This window comes from Ziziphus jujuba, chromosome 4, assembly GCF_031755915.1.
Source record: "Ziziphus jujuba cultivar Dongzao chromosome 4, ASM3175591v1".
In the NCBI taxonomy this organism is placed as follows: Eukaryota; Viridiplantae; Streptophyta; class Magnoliopsida; order Rosales; family Rhamnaceae; genus Ziziphus; species Ziziphus jujuba.
In genome coordinates this window covers 27,988,493-28,007,804 of record NC_083382.1, presented here as the reverse complement: position 1 = coordinate 28,007,804, position 19,312 = coordinate 27,988,493, and the positions used below count along the sequence as shown (strand labels likewise).

At 34.0% G+C, this 19,312-nt stretch overlaps 3 protein-coding genes across 6 annotated transcripts; 2 read left to right on the top strand and 1 right to left on the bottom strand.

The window, feature by feature from the left end:
- Nucleotides 1-3,939: 3,939 nt before the first annotated feature.
- On the top strand, nt 3,940-9,466 carry LOC107416518 (WPP domain-interacting tail-anchored protein 1). 2 transcript variants are annotated; one of them, XM_016025009.4, is made up of 5 exons: nt 3,940-4,098; nt 5,103-5,713; nt 5,989-7,208; nt 7,988-8,170; nt 8,713-9,466. In XM_016025009.4, exons 2-5 carry the CDS (start codon nt 5,110-5,112, stop codon nt 8,902-8,904), a joined length of 2,199 nt encoding a protein of 732 aa, XP_015880495.2. In that variant the 5' UTR covers nt 3,940-4,098; nt 5,103-5,109; the 3' UTR covers nt 8,905-9,466. The 2 variants fall into 2 exon arrangements, with proteins under 2 accessions (XP_015880495.2, XP_024928453.2); XM_025072685.3 differs by lacking the exon at nt 3,940-4,098 and adding an exon at nt 4,198-5,020.
- Nucleotides 9,467-9,618: 152 nt separating this feature from the next.
- LOC107416517 (pentatricopeptide repeat-containing protein At3g02330, mitochondrial) lies at nt 9,619-12,441 on the bottom strand. Of its 3 annotated transcripts, none has more exons than XM_016025007.4 (2): nt 12,059-12,441; nt 9,619-11,958 (listed from the first exon to the last, which is right to left on the bottom strand). In XM_016025007.4, the coding sequence occupies exons 1-2, from the start codon at nt 12,275-12,277 to the stop codon at nt 9,619-9,621; spliced, it is 2,559 nt and encodes an 852-aa protein (XP_015880493.3). In that variant the 5' UTR covers nt 12,278-12,441. The 3 variants fall into 3 exon arrangements, with proteins under 3 accessions (XP_015880493.3, XP_015880494.3, XP_024928452.3); XM_016025008.4 differs by having other exon boundaries at nt 9,619-11,831; nt 12,059-12,220; XM_025072684.3 differs by having other exon boundaries at nt 9,619-12,225.
- Nucleotides 12,442-17,622: 5,181 nt separating this feature from the next.
- Nucleotides 17,623-19,247, top strand: LOC107416522 (uncharacterized). The gene has a single exon (XM_016025017.4). The coding sequence runs from the start codon at nt 17,837-17,839 to the stop codon at nt 19,085-19,087; it is 1,251 nt and encodes a 416-aa protein (XP_015880503.1). The 5' UTR covers nt 17,623-17,836; the 3' UTR covers nt 19,088-19,247.
- The last annotated feature ends 65 nt before the right edge of the window (nt 19,248-19,312 follow it).

Genomic DNA, 19,312 nt, shown 5'->3' with positions numbered 1-19,312 from the left:
ATATTTATCTCTCACGGTTCCTTTTTACAAACGTAAATATATATATATATATATATATATATTTTTTTTGTTTAATAAAAAGTTGTTGTATGTAGTTTATGTTATCCGGATGGTCCATGGTCATTGGTCAAGTTTTCCTTTATTTTTTAAATTGTTATTATTTTTTGAAAGTAACAAGTTTTCCTGATTTGAGAAAGGAAAATTGAAAGAAGAAAGATTGGAATTGGAAAATTTCATTGGACTTTCTGTGCAGAAAATGTTCAAGCATATCGGCTTGAAACCATGAAGCTCCTACGGCTTCTAACATTAGCCAAAAAATAAAATATTATTAATATTTCATTCTTACATGGAGGCTTCAATTCTTATCATTTTTTGCCTTCTTTTATCATTTACTTTTCCTGATATTAAGATGAGTAATTCTAATGATATTCCACTGCTTTCTGTTCAAGGCTGTTTTAATATTATTAATTATTATTATTATTATTATTATTATTATTAATTATTATTATTTACAATGTGATATTTTAATAAGTCAACCAATACATGCCTCTTTTTTATTTTTATTTTTTCTGATAATAAGTAGTTGTTTTCATTAGTATTATTATTTTTGGCTAAGAAAGTAATTGGGTATAGTATCAACTGGCTAACAAACAGAGAGACAGCACATTTTGTTGGGGTCCAATTGATATGTATAGCTGTTTGATATGTACATATAGAAAGAGTGTGGAGCAGCCATCTACAGTGGAAATGAAAGATAGATTTCATTTTCTTGTCACTTGCCTATAAAATAACAATGCAATGGCCCACCACGTTTCTGGTATTCATCAAACTTTATATTTTTCCCTTCAAACAAACTAATCTAATTTGGTCCTCTTTATTAGTTTTTTCTATTAATTCAACATATATATATTATTTTGGTGGGGGCATCCATGCCAGTATGATACACATGGATATTCAATGCCTCTTTAACATATGAGCTTTTTTTTTTTTTTTTTTTTTTGGTAATTTTGTTTAATATATGAGTTGTATCTTATTACCAAAAAAATTATATATATATATATATATATTAGTTGTATTTTAGGATAGATTTTTATTTCAAACTTATATTCTCAAGAGTTGCTACAACGTGTGTCTATATAATAATAAATAAAAAGAGGTTTTTTCCCCCTTGATTTTTCAGTTTTTTTTTTTTTGTGAGGAAAAAAACAAAAAAGAAAAGAAAAAGAAAGTGGGTCACATACATATATAGTTGAACTAAGTAAATAAGTTTTGTAATTAATGAATTCACTTATAAGGTTATCATGAGTGTATTAGGAGGACAACAGGATATTCGTTCCCTCCCAAGTTGAAAATTACATGACCAAAAAGCAAATGATATCAGGGTGGACTAATATTGGAACAAAGAGCCCTTTTTCCCCCTTTTATTCAAGTATTCATAAAGAACCAATGATCTATTTATAATATTTTCATTTTAAAAAATTTATGATTTTAAATCCAGAATTTATAATCACATCTATTAATCTTTCAAAGAAAAATATTATTTTCTCACCTATAAAAATTGTATACCAATGTCACAGCAAAACTTGATTGGTTTCAATTTCCTTTTCATTCTTATGTAGACAAAATGATAGCAACTTTGGCATCATGCATGGAATTAAGACCTCCCCAACAAATCTATCCAGAAAAAAATTTCATGGAAAAACAGACTCATGCAATGTGGCCTGCCAATGGTTGATGCAACATGTTTAGAACCCCATTAGCAAGTCAATTACCATCTTCAATGATGGTAACACAATAATTCATTAGTAACAATAAGTAAAAAAAAATTAAAAATTTATTATAAAATAATATTGATAAATTTAATAATCTTTTAAACATGAGGCTCTGGTTACACCACCTGTCCAATTGCTGATTCAGAAAGTCCAATGAATCAAGCCCTAGTAACTCATTGGCTGTTGTATACTATTTTTTAACTTCTTTGATTAAATTAGCTAACCTGTGATTTGTGGGAGATTAAAATATTAATTCAGTTTTTAATTGGTTAATTGGAAATGGATCTGAATCACAAGTTTTTTTGTCTTGCACAACTTTGAAAAAATGTCATGACAATAACACAAAAATAAACAAACAAACAAAAGTATATATTATGATGGGTTGTGAGTCTGCAGGGTTGTGGGCCCATGAGCCCAATAGCCCACCAAGAGTCAGGGGTCACACTCTCGGGGTATCACCGTCAACAGTCCTCGGTGACCCGGAGATTTGACATTTGATGTGAGGATGATCTTTGTTTGGTTTATTAATTAGAAACCAACAAGATTTAAAAATTCACGCACAAATAGATAAATAAATAAACCTTTCTAGATTTGAAAGAAGACACATTTTGGTTATTATTTTTGTTTGATGTTCCGTAAAAAATCTATGAGAATGCTTGGGTTAACAATTTATATAACATTGATTAGTCTAATGGTAAGTTTACTATTTTCTTAAATATTGATTTTGAATTCAAATTTTTATTATAAAAACAAAAAAAAGAAATAATGAAGTATATATGACTGTTCATAAAATTTTTAAAAAGTCCAGTTAACACTAATCACTGATCCTAATCAATCTGAATTCAAAATTTGATGTTAAAATTTACTTTCTTTACATTATCCAAAAAAAAAAAAAAAAGAAGTTTTTTTTTTTCCTTCCTAGAGATGAAAGTAAATGTGTTTGTTTTAGTAGTTAAATTAAGTGGGTAATTTTAAGTTGTGATGATTTTGAACGTTATGTCAGTTGGGTGTAGAGTGGCAATTGGATGATTGAAGTATAATAATTAAGCCTAAACAATGACATATTGATCTAGTAATGCAAGTTGGCTGGGGTAGACCTATACTATTACACAACTTGGAGCTCAATAAATACAAAAGTGCGTAACATCTTAGTGCAATATATAATTTCAACATCCTATCAAAACAATTTTTCAAAATTGATAAAATTACCATTTTGAAGTGTTTTCTCATAAAAAAAGATTAGAGTTTGAATTCCCATATCGTAAAATACAAGTTGTAGAAAAAAAAAAATGAAAAAATGAAAAAATAATACAAGCTCAACTATTTATTATAGAGCTTGTGCAATAACATGATTCCAAGCCCATATGTAGAAAAAAAAATAGGATAACTATTCCATATGATTAAATTTATATTAGGTTAGTTTTTATATCAAAGAATATATAATTTTTGAGAATTAACTATTCTCTCATTTTAAAGAAAAAACTTAAGGAATATCCATTCCTTAACCCAAATATGGTAAACATTTATTGTAATACAAATAAGGTAAACATAAAATTGATAATTATTGAGAATCTTAAATTTAATGTATTATTTATTTAAAATATGTAAATAAAAATATAGACTAAACTTATAAATAATAAATTATATGTTTCTTAAACATATACAAAATTTTTAAATAAAATATAGAGAAACATAAAAATAAATATTAATAAATAATAAAAATTAATTTTATAATTTTTTATTTTGTATCTATTTCATTGATAATAGTAATTTCTTTTCCTTATATTTTATTTCTTGAATTGATTTCCTATTCCATCGCTAATAATTATTTTATATACCAAATGTAAAAATTTTGTAACGTAATAATAATAGCAAGAAGATTAAAGAAAAACAATATGTTGATGAACGTTTAAATTTCAAAATTGGTTGGTTGGCCGTCAAACATATTATCAATTGAAATTTGAATTTCACTCAAATATTGAGACGAAGGAAAATAAATGACCATGTCCAAAGGACCCCAAAACCCTTTTATGGATCTTGTTGGACAATGATCCAAAAAAGGATAATTCCAAACCCAAATCCAACAGTACACGCGAAAAGTCCACCGACCCAACTCAACGAAAACTGTAAAGCGAGCAAAAACAAACTCACGCGCTCCACCGTTTACGTTAACCCCACTCGCTAATCTGAGATTAAACACTTAAATCACTTTGAATTCTACAGCTTTTTTTTCACTCCCTATTCCCTTTGAAGACGAATCGTTCTTTTCTTATTCCTGTGCTTTTAAAATTTTTGGTTATAGAAACCCGCGAAATTTCGCTTAAAGGTACAATCTTTTTTTTTTTTTTTTTTTTTTAAATATTTTCATTTCGTTTTCCCCTTGGTACTAAATTGTGGCTTTTGCATATATTATGTGATACTAAAAATAATTATTTTTTCCAGTAAAAACCTGTATGTGCTATGGAAATACGAGATGGGTATTCTTGATTTTGTGTTTTTCCGATCAATTTCGCTTCCTTTAGCTGATTTATTGGAATATTTTCTCCGGGTTTTTGTTCATTTACATATTATTTGTTGCTGAAAGAATTTTGCTCTGTTATAGGACAAAGAACTTTCAGTTTTTTATTTTTATTTTTATTTTTTGCCCCCTTCATTTTAACCAATACAAATGAATGAAAATGTGGTTAAGCTACTATGTTTTATTGAACTTTGTATACATTCCAGTTGAGAAATGGATGTTCTGGATCATAATTTTTGTTATAATTTAAGCCCATGGTGAAATTCTTTTGGTGGCGATTTTTTGTTTCTTATGCTGGGTGTTTTACATTTTATGGTTTTGTTCCACATTTAGAGTGTTTGATTAGTGGAATATGCGGAATTCTATTCTGGATGAAGGATAGGCTCAAACTTTATAGGTCGAAATGGAAACAGAACTAGATACTTAGTTGTGGATGGCAAGGGTGGACCACCTTTTGTATTATTGTATCTGTCATAAAATGCAAGTAGAAATTTAGGGTTTTTTGATTATTGGTTAATTCTTTGCAAAATTTGCTTAGGTTTGTGTAAACCATTTTCACTAACAGAAGAGACACCCAAAAGGGACACCAAGAAAGGGAAGTGCGTTTTTTTAACTTAATCCTGCACGTCTTTTGCGATGGGATGTCTTGCAATTCTTTTAAAGTGGGTCTTGGGATGACAAACTTTCATGTCGTGTTTTAATGTAGAAGTGAACTATGAAGTTTACAATGGTACATTTATCTTTCATGATATTATTCTCAGTCCTCTTACTTGAATCCCTTTGGTTGATTTAGTCTTCTCTCTTTCTTATAGTTTTGAAATGATGGATTCAAGATCAGAAGAACAAGTGGACGTGGAAATGGATTCTAATGATGGTCATGAAGCAAGTTTTTCTGTTGATCATGGTGATACCGGTTACCCAGAGGCAGAGTTGAATAAAGTTAACTTTGTCGAAAGACTTTCATCTAATGGAGAGTCTATTGGAGAATTAGGAAAAGTTAGCGAGGTTATAACCAGACTGGAATTAGATTTAGCACGTTCTTCTGAGAAGTTGGTTAATTTAAGTGTGCTTATGATGCATGTAGCGACAAGGGAAGGTGATTTTGAAGCCCTTGCTTCTGACAAGGGTCATACATCAGTTGAATCTGAAGAGAAGGCTTTGGAATTTGATCTCTTATCTGGAATTTTAGATTCAGAGGTGGGAGAACTGAATAAATTCCTGGCTGTACTTCAAATGGAGTTTAGTGATGCTTGTGAGCTGCTGTCTTCATGCACTCGCTTGGAAGAAAATTTCATAGAAATTGAAAAAAGGCTGCATGATTCTGAACAATCTTTGAAACAATCACAAGATCAGCTTTCTGAAATTAGGATGCAATCTACAAAGTTGCAGAGGACGTTGTTGTGTTTCAACAGAGAAGAAAATTGTAAGCCAGATGCCACATTGAGTAAATTATTATTGTTATACATCGAGTAATGTAATATCATGATAGTTACCTTCTTGATGTGCCCCCCACCTCGTCCCCCTTCCCCCAAACCAAAAATAAATTAAAAAAAAAGAAAAAAAAATGATCCAATAATGACTCTAATTTCCTTCAAAGATTTTTTTTCCTTTTAGGGGCTAAGCTTGCAATAGTAGACAAGTTAAAAAGTGTTCATTTTATTTTAGTATCCCCCTTTTCTAATGCATTAACATTGATAGGGATTGGTGACAAAGGTGTAGGCTTTGTTGAGGCTGAACAATTTTTGGATGTGAATGCAAAGATAAATATGCAAACTGCTGAACAACAAAGACATATACTGAGGATGCTGGAGAAATCATTGGAAAAAGAGATGGATCTTGAAAAGAAGTTGACTGAATCAAGACAAATTGAAGAAGAGCTGAAACTAAGGCTGCACTCATCTGAAGAAGAGGTATACTGCATGGAGGATGAAACAGCAAATGTTTGGGAAAGGTGGCTTGAGGCAGATAATGCATCTGCAGTTCTTATGGGTCTTTCAAAAGAACTGTTGGGTCGACTGCAGATTCTCCAGCTCAACTTGAACGGTTTAGCCAAAAAAGAGGCTGAACTTAGATCAAAGCTTGAAGTTTCCATGCAAGAACTGGAAGCTAAGGAAACTACTTCAAACAAGTTTGAAAGCAGCAGTGCTGAACTTAATGACTTCTTTCTTGCACAGACAGACAACTTAAAATCCAGCTTGAGGGAAGCTGAAGATAAATTAATTCTTGCCAATTCCGAGGCCTTTACTTTAAGAGAAAAGTTAAGTTCACTTGAGAAGCAGCTTAAGGAATCTGAATTTCAGCTCCTAAATGCAAAGGTTTCTGTAGATGGAAGTCATGAGCAGCATAATGCTCTACTATCTAAAGTTAGTGGAGTGGAAAATGTTATTGCAGATTTAAAAGAAGAAATATCTAAAGCTGAATGTAGGGCTCAGAGCTCAGAGGCCAAGTGCAAATTATTAGCAGAGACTAATCTGGAACTTATTCAAGAGCTGGATCTTCTTAAGAGCAGCGGTGATGCCTCTGCAAAGGTGGATTCTCTTGAGAGGCAGCTGAGAGAATCTGATATCAAGCTACAGCATGCAATTGCATCAGCTGAAGCAGGTCAGGAGAAGCAAAAATTGTTGTGTTCTACAATTGGTGACATGGAAAATGTTATTGAAAAGCTGAAGCATAAGGCTTCAAAAGCTGAAAGTCTGGCGGACAGTACAGAGGACAAGTGTATCATATTATCTGAATCTAATGCAGAACTAACTGAGGAACTTAACTTTTTGAGGGGTAAAGTGGAATGCTTGGAGGGTTCCTTGCAACAAGCTGCTGAAACAAAGAGGGCTACTGCAAAGGACATTGGTATCCAGACCGAAGCAATTACAAATTTGGTCATGCAACTAGCTCTTGAAAGAGAGCGCCTTCATAAGCAGGTATTGACCATTCACATACATGAGACATTTTTCAAGTGCTAATATTTTATTTTCAAGTCTCTTTTCTGTCACTTGATACAGCACTATGGGTCTTTTTCCCTAACATCTAGTATTTTAGGAAACAAAAACAAAGTCTCAATTTAAGAAGATTCAAGAAATTAGCAATAATTAGCTGTGCTGAACATTTTAAAAGATATTTGGCACTTTGATGAGCAATTACATTTGACAAATCGTCTGATTTCAACACAACATGGGAAAACCTTGGACATTGTGGTTCACCATATGGATTTTGTGCTACAAATTCTTTTACATACATGAAATGACATAGACATGTTAATGTTCCAAAATGCAAGAATACGTATATTAGCATTCTTGGCAGTACATGTGAAATAACTGTTTTACTATAGGTATACATATTTCCTTGTGGCCATAGCTTAGCTAGTAAAGGTGGGGTAATGGTTTGTAGGGATAGGTCTTCGATTCATATCATACCAATCTAAAAGAAAAGAAAAATTTTAAGGTAAACATTGTCCTCAATTTTGAAAAGGCTAGTAGAAATAAGTTTTCCACAAAAAGAGGCAAATTTCTTTTGTATAACTACATTAGGACTTGGGTTTCTTCTTTTTTACAAATATATTGTTGTTTCAAGGTTTTTAATGGAACTCATAGATGAACATGGAGAACTATGGTTATAGTATGTTTAAGTCTATACTTAGGCATGGCTGCATGGGTAATTAATTCTGCAGGTGATGTAAAATGTTTACTGTGTGTTTTTGCAGATTTCTACATTAGCAATGGAAAATAAAATTTTGATACTGAAGGTACAGCATACCAACAGCCATCCCTCTGTAGTTGTGGGCCACAGTAATATACGAAATGATAATGAACTTGTATTCTCAAAGCATGATTTGGCTTGCACAAACAAGGAAGAAGTTACAGAGTTGTCTTCTGCTGGTTCTAAGGTAGGTGCGCCTGTTTCATTGATCTACAATTTAAGTGGCATGTTAAAAGATTAGGGACTGTGAACGTTGTTTATAGTAACAGACAATAAAACCCTAGTCAAAGAATTTCCTTATTGAAACTGATGTGATTTTTACATGTAGCGAGTGGCATGATGGACACAAAACATGTTTATTGTTTGTAATTGGATGGGTTAATTAATTTGGATCTAACTCAAGCAAGGAGATGCTTTCACATCATAGATTTAGACTTCTTAAGTGTGTTTTATTGGTTCAACATACATAGTTGGATCAAATTCCTAAATGCTCAAGCATTTGATTGTTGGAAATTTCATTGTTTTATCACTTTGAGAAAGCCTGCTAATAAATTTAAAACTAACCTAAAATCTTTTAGACTAGTGACTACTGAAATTTAGGTATAGAAAGCTGTCTTACTACTTTTCCAGAATTTCCATTTCCTGTCTTTCTGATGTTAATTCTTTTGACTTGTTGCTTGGAATTGAACATTATTGAGATGTTTTGCTACCTTATTTGTGTGTTATCAGATGGATAAGAGTCAGAAAAATGTACCTTTTGGTGAGACTGAAACGGGACCTGTAGATTCTTCGTCTGAGCTTGAGACCGTGAGAAGAATTGATGCAGGACTCTTGAATTTTAAGCATCTTTTCTTGGCATTCCTCATTGTAATTATTTCGGCTGCAGCTTATGTGTTACAACAACAGAACTCCTCATTCTGATTGTGCTGCGAAAGTTTTGCATCAAGCCGACTGTGGGGAGAGCCTGAGTACCCATTTTGATGATAATTGATGGTTTTCCTTTTCTCTGATGCCAATTCTCATCTATTTTCAGTGAATGCTGAGTACCTACTGGATTATTCTGCACCTCTGTGATAGTATCTACAAGTGTCGGCGATCCTAATAGTTGAGGAGGAAATTTTGCTAGGGTGAAGGAACCAAGATAAATGGAACAATTTCAGAGATACCTGTACTATATAGGAACAGCTTCAATAGTTACAGAATTCAATGATTTCCACCTCTCTCACGTCTATTTGAATTTCCATGTGGTTGTCCATGCATGTTAAGCAAATTGATATCCTCCTACGTTGTTCAACCTTAATCTAGTTTCCGAAGCTGTATTCATTTACTACTAGTTATCCTCAACTCATGCTAAAAGTTCTCGTGTTTAGATGTTCTTCATACTTTACTGAATATCTTCACACTTTTAGATTCTCAAACTCTACTGAATTCTTTGTACTTGTAGATTTTCAAGCTTAAATAAATTCTTTATATTATGTAGAAATTCAGTAACTTTCATTTCATGCTGAAATTATGAGAAAAACGTGAGGCCATCATCAGTATCTGATAAATTGTGAGCTATATGGTAATTTTTCTATCGATCCCTAATTATTCTCTGTTCCTCGATGATTATAAAAACAACAAATGGTTGTTGGACTAGACATTATGTATGAAAGTTCTCAGCTGTTCTTCATGCTCTTGTTCTTCCACCACATTAAAATGAACAAATGGCATATATCCATCAAGCTTCATCTCATCAATTAGGAGATGGAGTTTCTCATATATCTCTTTGCATCTTGGATGAGCCTTGTCCCCAACAAAAAATGCATGTACCTCATCTTTGACCTCAATCCAGCTGCAACCTGGTTCTTTCCTTAATTTATTAGACCTCATTGTTTCCCTTATCTTAGACATCTCATTCCACATTCCAGAATCAGCATAGATATTAGATAAAAGAACATAGGCAGCAGAGTCTTCGGGGTCTAATTGCAAAATAGAACTGGCTGCTTTTTCTGCTACTTCTACATCCCCATGGACCTTGCTTAGGTTAAGCAGAGTTTTCCAAACAATAGCATCAGCTTCATAAGGCATCTCTTCAATAATCCTTAAAGCCTCCCTAACTTGGCCTGACCTCCCGATGATATCCACCATGCACGAGTAATGCTCCAGTTTAGGTTCTAAACCATAGTCACTTTGCATCGAGTTCAAATAGTGTAACCCTTTTTCAACCTGTCCAATATGTGCACAAGCTTGGAGGACTGAAACGAAAGTTGAATGGTTTGGCTTCACGTTCTCAAGCTGCATACTCTCGAAAACTCTTAGTGCATCTTCTCCAAGACCATGGTGGGCATAGCCGCAAATCATGGCATTCCATGTCACAGTATCATGCTTAGGCGATTTCTTAAACATTAGATGAGAATCTTGCATGTTTCCGCACTTTGAGTACATATCAACAAGAGTGCTGGATATGAACACATCTGATTGCAACTCTTGCTTGATAATTTGAGCATGGATTTGCATCCCAAGTCCAACAGTAGTCAAATTGGCACATGTATCAAGAACCGTCGCATAGGTGAAGTTATCAGGCTTGACACCCATCTGCAACATCTTGGAGAAAAATATCTGTGCATTCTCACTCTGCTTTTGTTGTGAGAATCCAGAAATAATTGCATTCCATGAAACCATCGTTGGTTCTTCTGTTCTATAATGGATCATTTTGGCCTCTTCCATCATTCCACACTTGCAGTACATATCAACTAAGGCACCTCCAACAAACAAGTCCATGGCCATTGCAGATTTAATAATTCTGCTGTGGATCTCCCTCCCATGGTTTAAAGCTTGCTGACCTGCACAAGCTTTTAAAACACTACCATAGGTGAACTGATCAGGTTTGAGCCCTGAATGGAGCATGGAAACAAAAAGCTGAAGCGTTTCTTCTTCTTTTTCATTCTGTTCATGAGCTGCAATAATTGCATTCCAAGACACAGCATCTTTTTTCTCCATCTCTTCAAACACATTAGAAGCTTCAACCAGACATCTGCATTTACCATACATGTCCAAAATGGCATTTGCCACACAAATATCGGCCCTTAAATTACTCTTCACTGATAATGCATGTATCTGAAGCCCCTCCAAATGCCCTTTGGTCACTGCACAAGCACCAAGTGCACCGGATAAAGATATTTCATCAAAACCAAGGCCAGAGTTCCTCAGCAGCTGAAATAACTGCAAAGCTTCAAACCCTAGCTCACTCTGAGCATAGCCAATGATTATGGCATTGTAAGATTGCAAACTGTGGTTTGGCATTTGGTTGAATAGCCTTCTAGCATCAGATATGCTATCACTTTTTGCATACATGTCCAGCATTGCAGTTCCTACTATGACATCAGAACCAAAGGCTGCCTTTAAGGCATGCCCATGCAACTGAGTCCCAAACCTATACGCTGATAATCCAGCGCAGGACCTGAAGACGCTAGCATAAGTAGATTGACTCACCCCAACCCCTGCTTTCTGCATCTTCCTGAACAATTCTAAACCCTTGATGAACTGATTATTTTGAACGCAACCAGCAATTACAGCACTCCAAGAGACCAAATTCTTCTCAGGCAATTCATGGAAAACTTGAAGAGAACAATTTAATCTCTTACACTTTGCATACATATCTAATAACGCACTTCCTGTTACTACATCAGCATCAAAACCCATCTTGACTACAAAACTATGGATTTTAATCCCCAAACCAAAATCTTCCATAATTGAGCAAGCTTTCAGAACAACAGCAAATGTAGTACGGTCAAATGCCTCACCAAAACTCCCCATTTGCAAAAAAACATCAATCGATTTCCGATGGTCGCCACTCTGCAAGTAACCTGAAATTAAAGAATTCCAAGAAACCGCATCTCTTTCAGGCATTGCATAAAAAAAGGAGCGAGCAAGTTCCATCTTGCCACACCCAGCACACCCAAAAACTAGGGTATTCCAGGAGACAATATCTCTCTGAGGCATTCCATCGAAAACTTTAATAGCATATTCCAAACTACAACATTTTACATACAATTGAATCAAACAGTTAGTAACAAAGACGGTAGGCACGAACCCAGATACGATAAGGCGAGCATGGGCTTGTTTGCCGGGACTCAGAGCACCAACAGTGGAGCAGTGTTGGAAAATGTGGGAAAAGGTTTTGAAACTCTTTGGAGTGGGTGTAGGAGTTTGTTGTTGCGTGGAAACAGAGAAGAGCCTTGAAGAGGAAGAGAAGACCATTGTTAACCAACGGTGAGAGATTTGACGATGACCCATCAGCTTCAGTGCTCATTGTTTGGTGGGATTTTCGACCGTTGCTGTTGCAAACAGAATTACTACGGAGGAAAAAGTTTGAACGTTCTTGTTCTTGAGCTGCACTGCCATTGGCCAGCCAGGCCAACCACACACGGCCTTACCGTCCCCCTCCGTTAGTTTTTTGGTAATTAAATTAATCCCTCCGTCTCCGTCAGTTAATTATCTGGATTTTAAACTAGATCCGAACGAGACAAAACGACATCGTTTCGTATTGGGCTTTACCAATAGGCCAGGCTTCGGAAAAGTGCTTCTTTCTTTTTCTTTTATTTTCTTTTATTATTATTAATTTTTTTTTTGCACTACCAAAATTTCTCTGTACAATCAAATTTTTGTTTGGTTATGTACATTTTTGTTTTTTGGGATGAATGTTTGGTCATCGTATTTTGTCAATGAAAATGCGTAGAATGGTCGATCATGAAAAATTTGATGATTTTAGAAGAAAATCTGATTGTGTCGAGTAGAAGTTCTTGTGTTTTAAGTTACATTGGATAATGAAGTTTTTATTTTTTTAATGAACCTAATTAGCATAATTTAATTTTGGTTTGGACTTGGTATGTATGCCAACCCTTGATTTTGGTGGTTGAAGAAACCCAAAAAATAAATAAAATAAAATAAAAAAAGTCTCATCACTAATTAAAAAGAAGTAAAGCATAACCTCAAAAGAAAAAGGGACCACCACCCCCTTTTTTCTTCAAAGGTGGTTAAAGCTGTTGGAACTTGGAAATTTCTTGGCATGCACTTGGAAATGCAAGTGAAAAAGTTTGGTTCACCGTCTTTCACGTCTTTTCCAAATGCAAAGCTTTTTCCCATCCCTCATCCTTTAAGAAAAAACAAAGAAAAAAAGGAAAATATACTTTGTATAGAAAGAATGGTTGATATGGTGCACAGAAATACTCATTAAAAATAATCCTCAATTCGTCTCTTCTTCCTCATCCCCACCTCGATGCTTCTCATAACCATCCATGAAAAACCCGCCCATATATTTTATAATTATATTTGTTGATCATATTATATATATATATATATATATATATAAAGAGCTAGATGTAAAACCAGTACTAGAGTGTGCAACAACAACGTATAGCTAGGAATTGAAATCAACTCCATTTTCCAGTACCCTTTTCATCATCAACATTATTCTTTAACATTTCAATCTTAATTAGTAATATTATTCATATAATTTCTAATTTTTGTTGATTTTCAAGTATCAAAGCTATAGCTTAATATGGTTCTCATGATGACTACTACTTCATCATCCGAGAACTTATTGCAGCAGCATCAAAAGCAAGTGGTACTACAAGCACGGCATTTAGAGGAGTTCATATTCACTCTAACATGCATGACAGGGACTATGCTCTTGACCCTGCCCATGAAAATGGTGGATGGTAATATGGTTCCAACCGCTATATTCGGTGGCCATCTCTTCTGTTTCCGTGTCTTCATCTTCTGCCTCTACGCGGCTAACTACACCAGCCTTTGTTCCATTCTTTTGCGGGATAAGCATCCCAATTTCGCTTCAATTTGCCGCTCTTTGGCCTCTGGTGCTCTGTTTCTCACTACTATCATCTTCACTTGGGCTGCTGCTCTTTTGGGTGGGTTTTCATGCCTTGTTTACTTGCTTCGTTACTTTCTCAGGGTGGGTTTTGTCATGTTCTTGGTGTATTATGTATAAAACTGTCTTAATTTAGTTATAATTTCAGTAATAATATTAATAAAATTAATCTCTTTCCCTTTATGGATATAAAAATTTTTGGCGTTTCCGCAACAGTAGCTATATATATATATATATATATATATATATAATTTTATTTTATTGCACGTCTAGCCTTTGTTGGCTCCAGTTTCTGAAAAATCCAGTGTGGGCCAACTTCTCCAGGGCTCCCGATGCCCACTATAAATGAGTTAGCTATATATATATACATACTCATATTAATATGATAGTTTTAACATTAAATTTTTTTTTATCAATTGTTAAATTATTTTGTATGCTTCAAATTAAATATTAATTAAAAATAAAATATGTACTTACTAATATACTAAAATCTTATTAAAAAAATGAACTGAGATCTGGGCGTTAATAAATAATGAGATGCTAAAGGTGTGGGAATCGATGTGGGAAACCTCTCTGCCATCTGAGTCTGTCTTCCCCTAAGAGCCTTATAGGAATCTTATTAATAATAAACACATTTTTAAATCTCAAATTTTCAAATGTTACATGAATTAATTATAAAAAAGGATAAAGAAAAAATCCGTTACTAAAACTATTGTGAATCGGCTTGATATATACATATTTTGTTTAAAACATCATGTAATAAAACCAGCAAGCAGACTATAAAACCAAGCTTGCTTTCTCGGATCAAGAGCTAGCATTAAGGCCTCTCTCCTGATCCAAAGTATCCAAAAAATAATTGCAAACAAAGAAAGGATCCACACTCCCTTCATAATTAAATCGGAGAGCCAACTATCACAGGGAATGTACAAGACAATTTGACGACATGGGAGTCCAGGCAAAGGAAACAGAAAAAAGAACAACAACTTAATATTAAAAAACAATAGGTTTTGCAGACCAATGTAGTATTCTGCTCATCTCACTCAAAGCTAAATGATGAATTTTGCATCGCTTTCATAGCAAATCGAATTCTAACCCTAATCAACTGCCATGAAAATAGCTTATAAATAGCAGATAGCTCAATGACTTCAAGAGAATCCATAAAAACCTTGAAAGTTTGAGCTTTAAGTATAGCACCTCTGTTGTTACAGCTACCATAGCAGCAGCAAAACAGATATTCTTATTCATGATAACGTCATAATTGAAATTGGTAACACCTGGATCAAGAGGTATTCATCAAATAAAATTCATTGGATCCCACTCAAATTCAAGGGTACTATTGCCCTGTAGGGAAATAAATTCGGCAAACTTAGAATTCAGTTTCTCTATAATGGCAATCAGATTAAAGGCATTTCTTTCATGAATCCAATCATTGCGAACTCTCCAAACTGTATCCAAAATAAATGCTGAATAAAGGAAGAAATTTTGCTCGTTACCTTGGTGAACAGGAAGTTTCACCACTAGTGAGCTTAATAACAATAGCATGTTAGAATCCTCCCAAAGTTACCTATTAGAATATTAGGATAGCCTGGCTAGGATTTGAGCAACGATTGATTTCCAAACTATAAATAGGTTTAATCGAAAAATGACCATCCTTGTTTCCTAACCAAACAAATTTGTCATCCAAATCATTATTGGCCCAAAACATTCCATAAACATTCTCATAAGTGGCATCAACGAATAAAGCATTAATCAAAGCATTAACCAAAGCATCATTCCAAGAACCATCCGCCAACTTTAAAGCATTAACCATTCCAAAAAACTGCAAACTAGCTTCCTACCTTGAATAAGGTTAATTTGAAATCAACATTATTGGGAACAAAGATCTTCCCAAATGTTGATGGAATCACCTCTATCAACTCTATAATAGAGGGCCTAAAAAATAACAAATCTGGTCTGCAATATGCCATTCCATGACCAAGAATAACGCTTCTTTCTTGTGCCACTTCATAACTAAGGATGCAAGAAAATACTTAGCCTTTTATATATATATATATATATATATGGAAATTCTATGGTGAGGACGGTCTGTATGAGTACCACAGTATTAGTGACGGTTTTTCATAGTATTAACGACAGTTTTTTAGAAAATCGTCACTAATACTATGAAAAACTATTACCAATATTGTGGTCCGCACCATAGACGGACTGTATATATATATATATACATGGAAATTCTATGGTGAGGACGGTCCGTATGAGAACCGCAGTATTAGTGACGTTTTTCATAGTATTAACGACGGTTTTTTTAGAAAATCATCACCAATACTATGAAAAATCGTCACTAATACTGTGGTTCACATGAGAACCGTCCGCACTATAAACAGACTGTATATATACATATATACATATATATTTAAGGAAATTTTATAGTGTAGACTTCAATATTAACGATCATCATCAAAATTTATTTTTATATGATAATATTAATGATAATTTTTTCAAAAATTATTGTAATACTAGATCCATATGATTAAAACATGTGGACGTCCGTATCATAAATAGACCATATATATATTTATATTTATATGTATGTATTAATATATATCCGCTTCAATCTTGTTTCAGGCACTGGTCATTCGAATGCGACTTTTCCCTTGGTGTGAGTAGTCCATTTAAAAAATGTGTGCAAGTAGCTTTTCAATTTCGATATTGGACAAACCCTCTCCCTTTATAAGAATTGAGTGGTTTATACTGTGACCTTTTGTATCGTTCATCGGATTTGGATCTAACCGACCATTGCTCATGTTCGAAAAAGAAGATAGATCAGGGGAAAACTAGTGTTTACTATAGGCTATAGTTTATTTACTACACATGCATACAAAAAAAAGAATATTAATATATGTGCCAACAAGGAGAGACTTGATAAAACTCATCAAAAAGAAAACCCAATGAGAAAGCAAAAAAGCTAACTCGTCTTTTGATTAAAGCATCCTATTCGCCAAAAAGATTAACTTTTCCTCTTTTGTCTTGACTTCTCAAAAAACACACACACACGTACACACACACATCCGAAAGGATGTTTCAAATGTTACACGAGACATTTATTCGAAATTAATTAATTATTTCCTTTTTACAAAACAGACGATCAATTAATAGATCAAATAAGATAAAAATTCCTTTGGAAAAAAAAAATCAGATAAAAATTGTGAATATTAGTAAAATCTATAAATTTGAAGAAATAGTAGTCCTATGAAATTTTTTTTATTTATTTCAGAAAGAGTAATCTCCAGTTTAGTAAACCGTTTTGTTGATTTAAAAATCTTATTTTTTTTTTTATTTTTTTGACTTGAAAATTTAAAACTCTTCTTTATTTGGATAAAGTTAAAATTAATAAAATTTAATTTTTTTTAAAAAATAATAATTTTTTTATTTAAATATTTATTGTAAAATAAAAAAAATATAGATTCGGAGAATTAAATTGTCTATCATTTTAAAAATAAAAAAAAAATAATTTTAAATTTTTTTAATAAAAAATATATATTTATTTTTAATTTTATTATATAATATTAAATTTAATTATTTAAAATTCTCAATTTTACTATTACTTATTAGAAAAAATAATTTTAAAAAAATTAAATTCTGAAAATCAAATTTTCTTTTAATTTTAATTTTGATGTTTCCGAACACTTTCCGAACACGAATTTTTTATTTTTATTTTTTATAAAAATATATATTAAAAAAAAAATTCAGTAAAATGCGAATGGTCTCCGACTTGCGTGGTAAGAAAATTCCAATTCCAAAACCTCGAAAGCGGAACCTGAACGAAAGAGCCCTAATATATATATAAAAAATAAACCAGAAGAGGGCTCAAACCTACTTTGAAAACCCAAAGTTTCAATTTTTATCTGAATTCTGCAAGAAAGAAAAAAAAAGAAAAGAAAAGAAAAAAGAAAAAGAGAAAGTGTCGATTTTTTGAAAACCACGATGGGGGAGATTTCGTCCTCGGATCATCATCCTCAAGCCCTAGATCCCCTTCCGCACTGGTCTTGGCACCCGGATTGCAATCCCTTCGCCTACTCCACCTCATTCGTTCGCTCCCCTATTTCCCTCGTCGACGCCGTCGGTCCCGGTAGCTCCGATTCCGATTGGTTCTCCGACACCGATTCCAGTTCCGACCGCGACGTTAGCTGCTTGGTCACCGATCTCTTCGACCGCAGCGGCGAATCGGACCAAACAACAACCACCCAACAGTGGGATGATGACTCCGATGATTGTGGTGGTGGTTCCGCTTCCTACGATTGGGGCATTGGGGGTTTCGAAGACGCTCGCGAAATTGGGCTGGTCTTCGGATTGGACTCCCAAAGCAACGGCTCTGTGCATGAAATTGGTGAGAATTCGGGTTCTGATTTTTGCTCCAATGGGCTTCGGATTGTTGGGTTGGATTCGGATTCGGATTCTGATGATGGGGTTGTTGAAGTTCTCGGTGTTGATTCTGGGAATTATTCGGTGGTCAACGATTCGAATAGACATCTGAGGTGGGATAGTGTTTGTTTTGAGGAACAGAGGTCTATCTATGAAGATTTTGATTGGGAAGAAGTGGAAGGACGGAACAATGACACAGAAAATCTTGGAACCGTGTTTGACGATGAAGTTGAAGAGCAGCTATCTGTGGCATCTGGGTACTCCACCATTGTAGAAGAGCCGCTAGAAGAAGCTGCTCGAAACCTTGAGTGGCAAATCTTATTGGCTGTCAATAATCTAGCTCTGAACACAAGCTTAGAACGTGAACGTAGTGGTGGTGGTGATGTAGATGTTGATTCCTACTTGGCTGTTCAGGATGAAATGTATACTGTAGAATATGATACCCTTTTTGGGCAATTCATCGAAAGTGAAAATGCTTTGAAGGGTAGCCCACCAGCGGCCAAGAGTGTTGTTGAGAATCTTCCTTTTGTTAAGTTAACAATGGAGGAATTGCAGAAAGATGATGTGGTTTGTGCTATTTGCAAGGAAAAGATTTTGCTGGAAGAGAAGGTGAAGAAGCTACCTTGTTGTCACTATTACCATGGGGAGTGCATTGAGCCCTGGTTGGGAATTCGTAATTCGTGCCCGGTTTGTAGGTATGAGTTGCCCACCGATGATCCAGATTATGAGCGAAGGAAGAGTCAAACGGCTTCTCATGGCATGTCAAGGAACTCACAGTCACAGGTTAGGCTGAATTTTGAGATGTTTGCTTAAATTCTGTGGATGTTTTGTACATTTTCTCCATGTAAATAATCGTTTTTTGGATGGAGTTGATATCGTTGTAATGATTTTGAAATATCGTATAGGTTTCTGATAATGGTTGTATTTATTTGCAAATTGCAACTCTAATGGAAATAGATTGCGTTTGTTATGAGTTCAGGTATTAGAAATGCTTATGCATCAAGACGATATTGAAGAAATGTATCGTTTATTTAAATA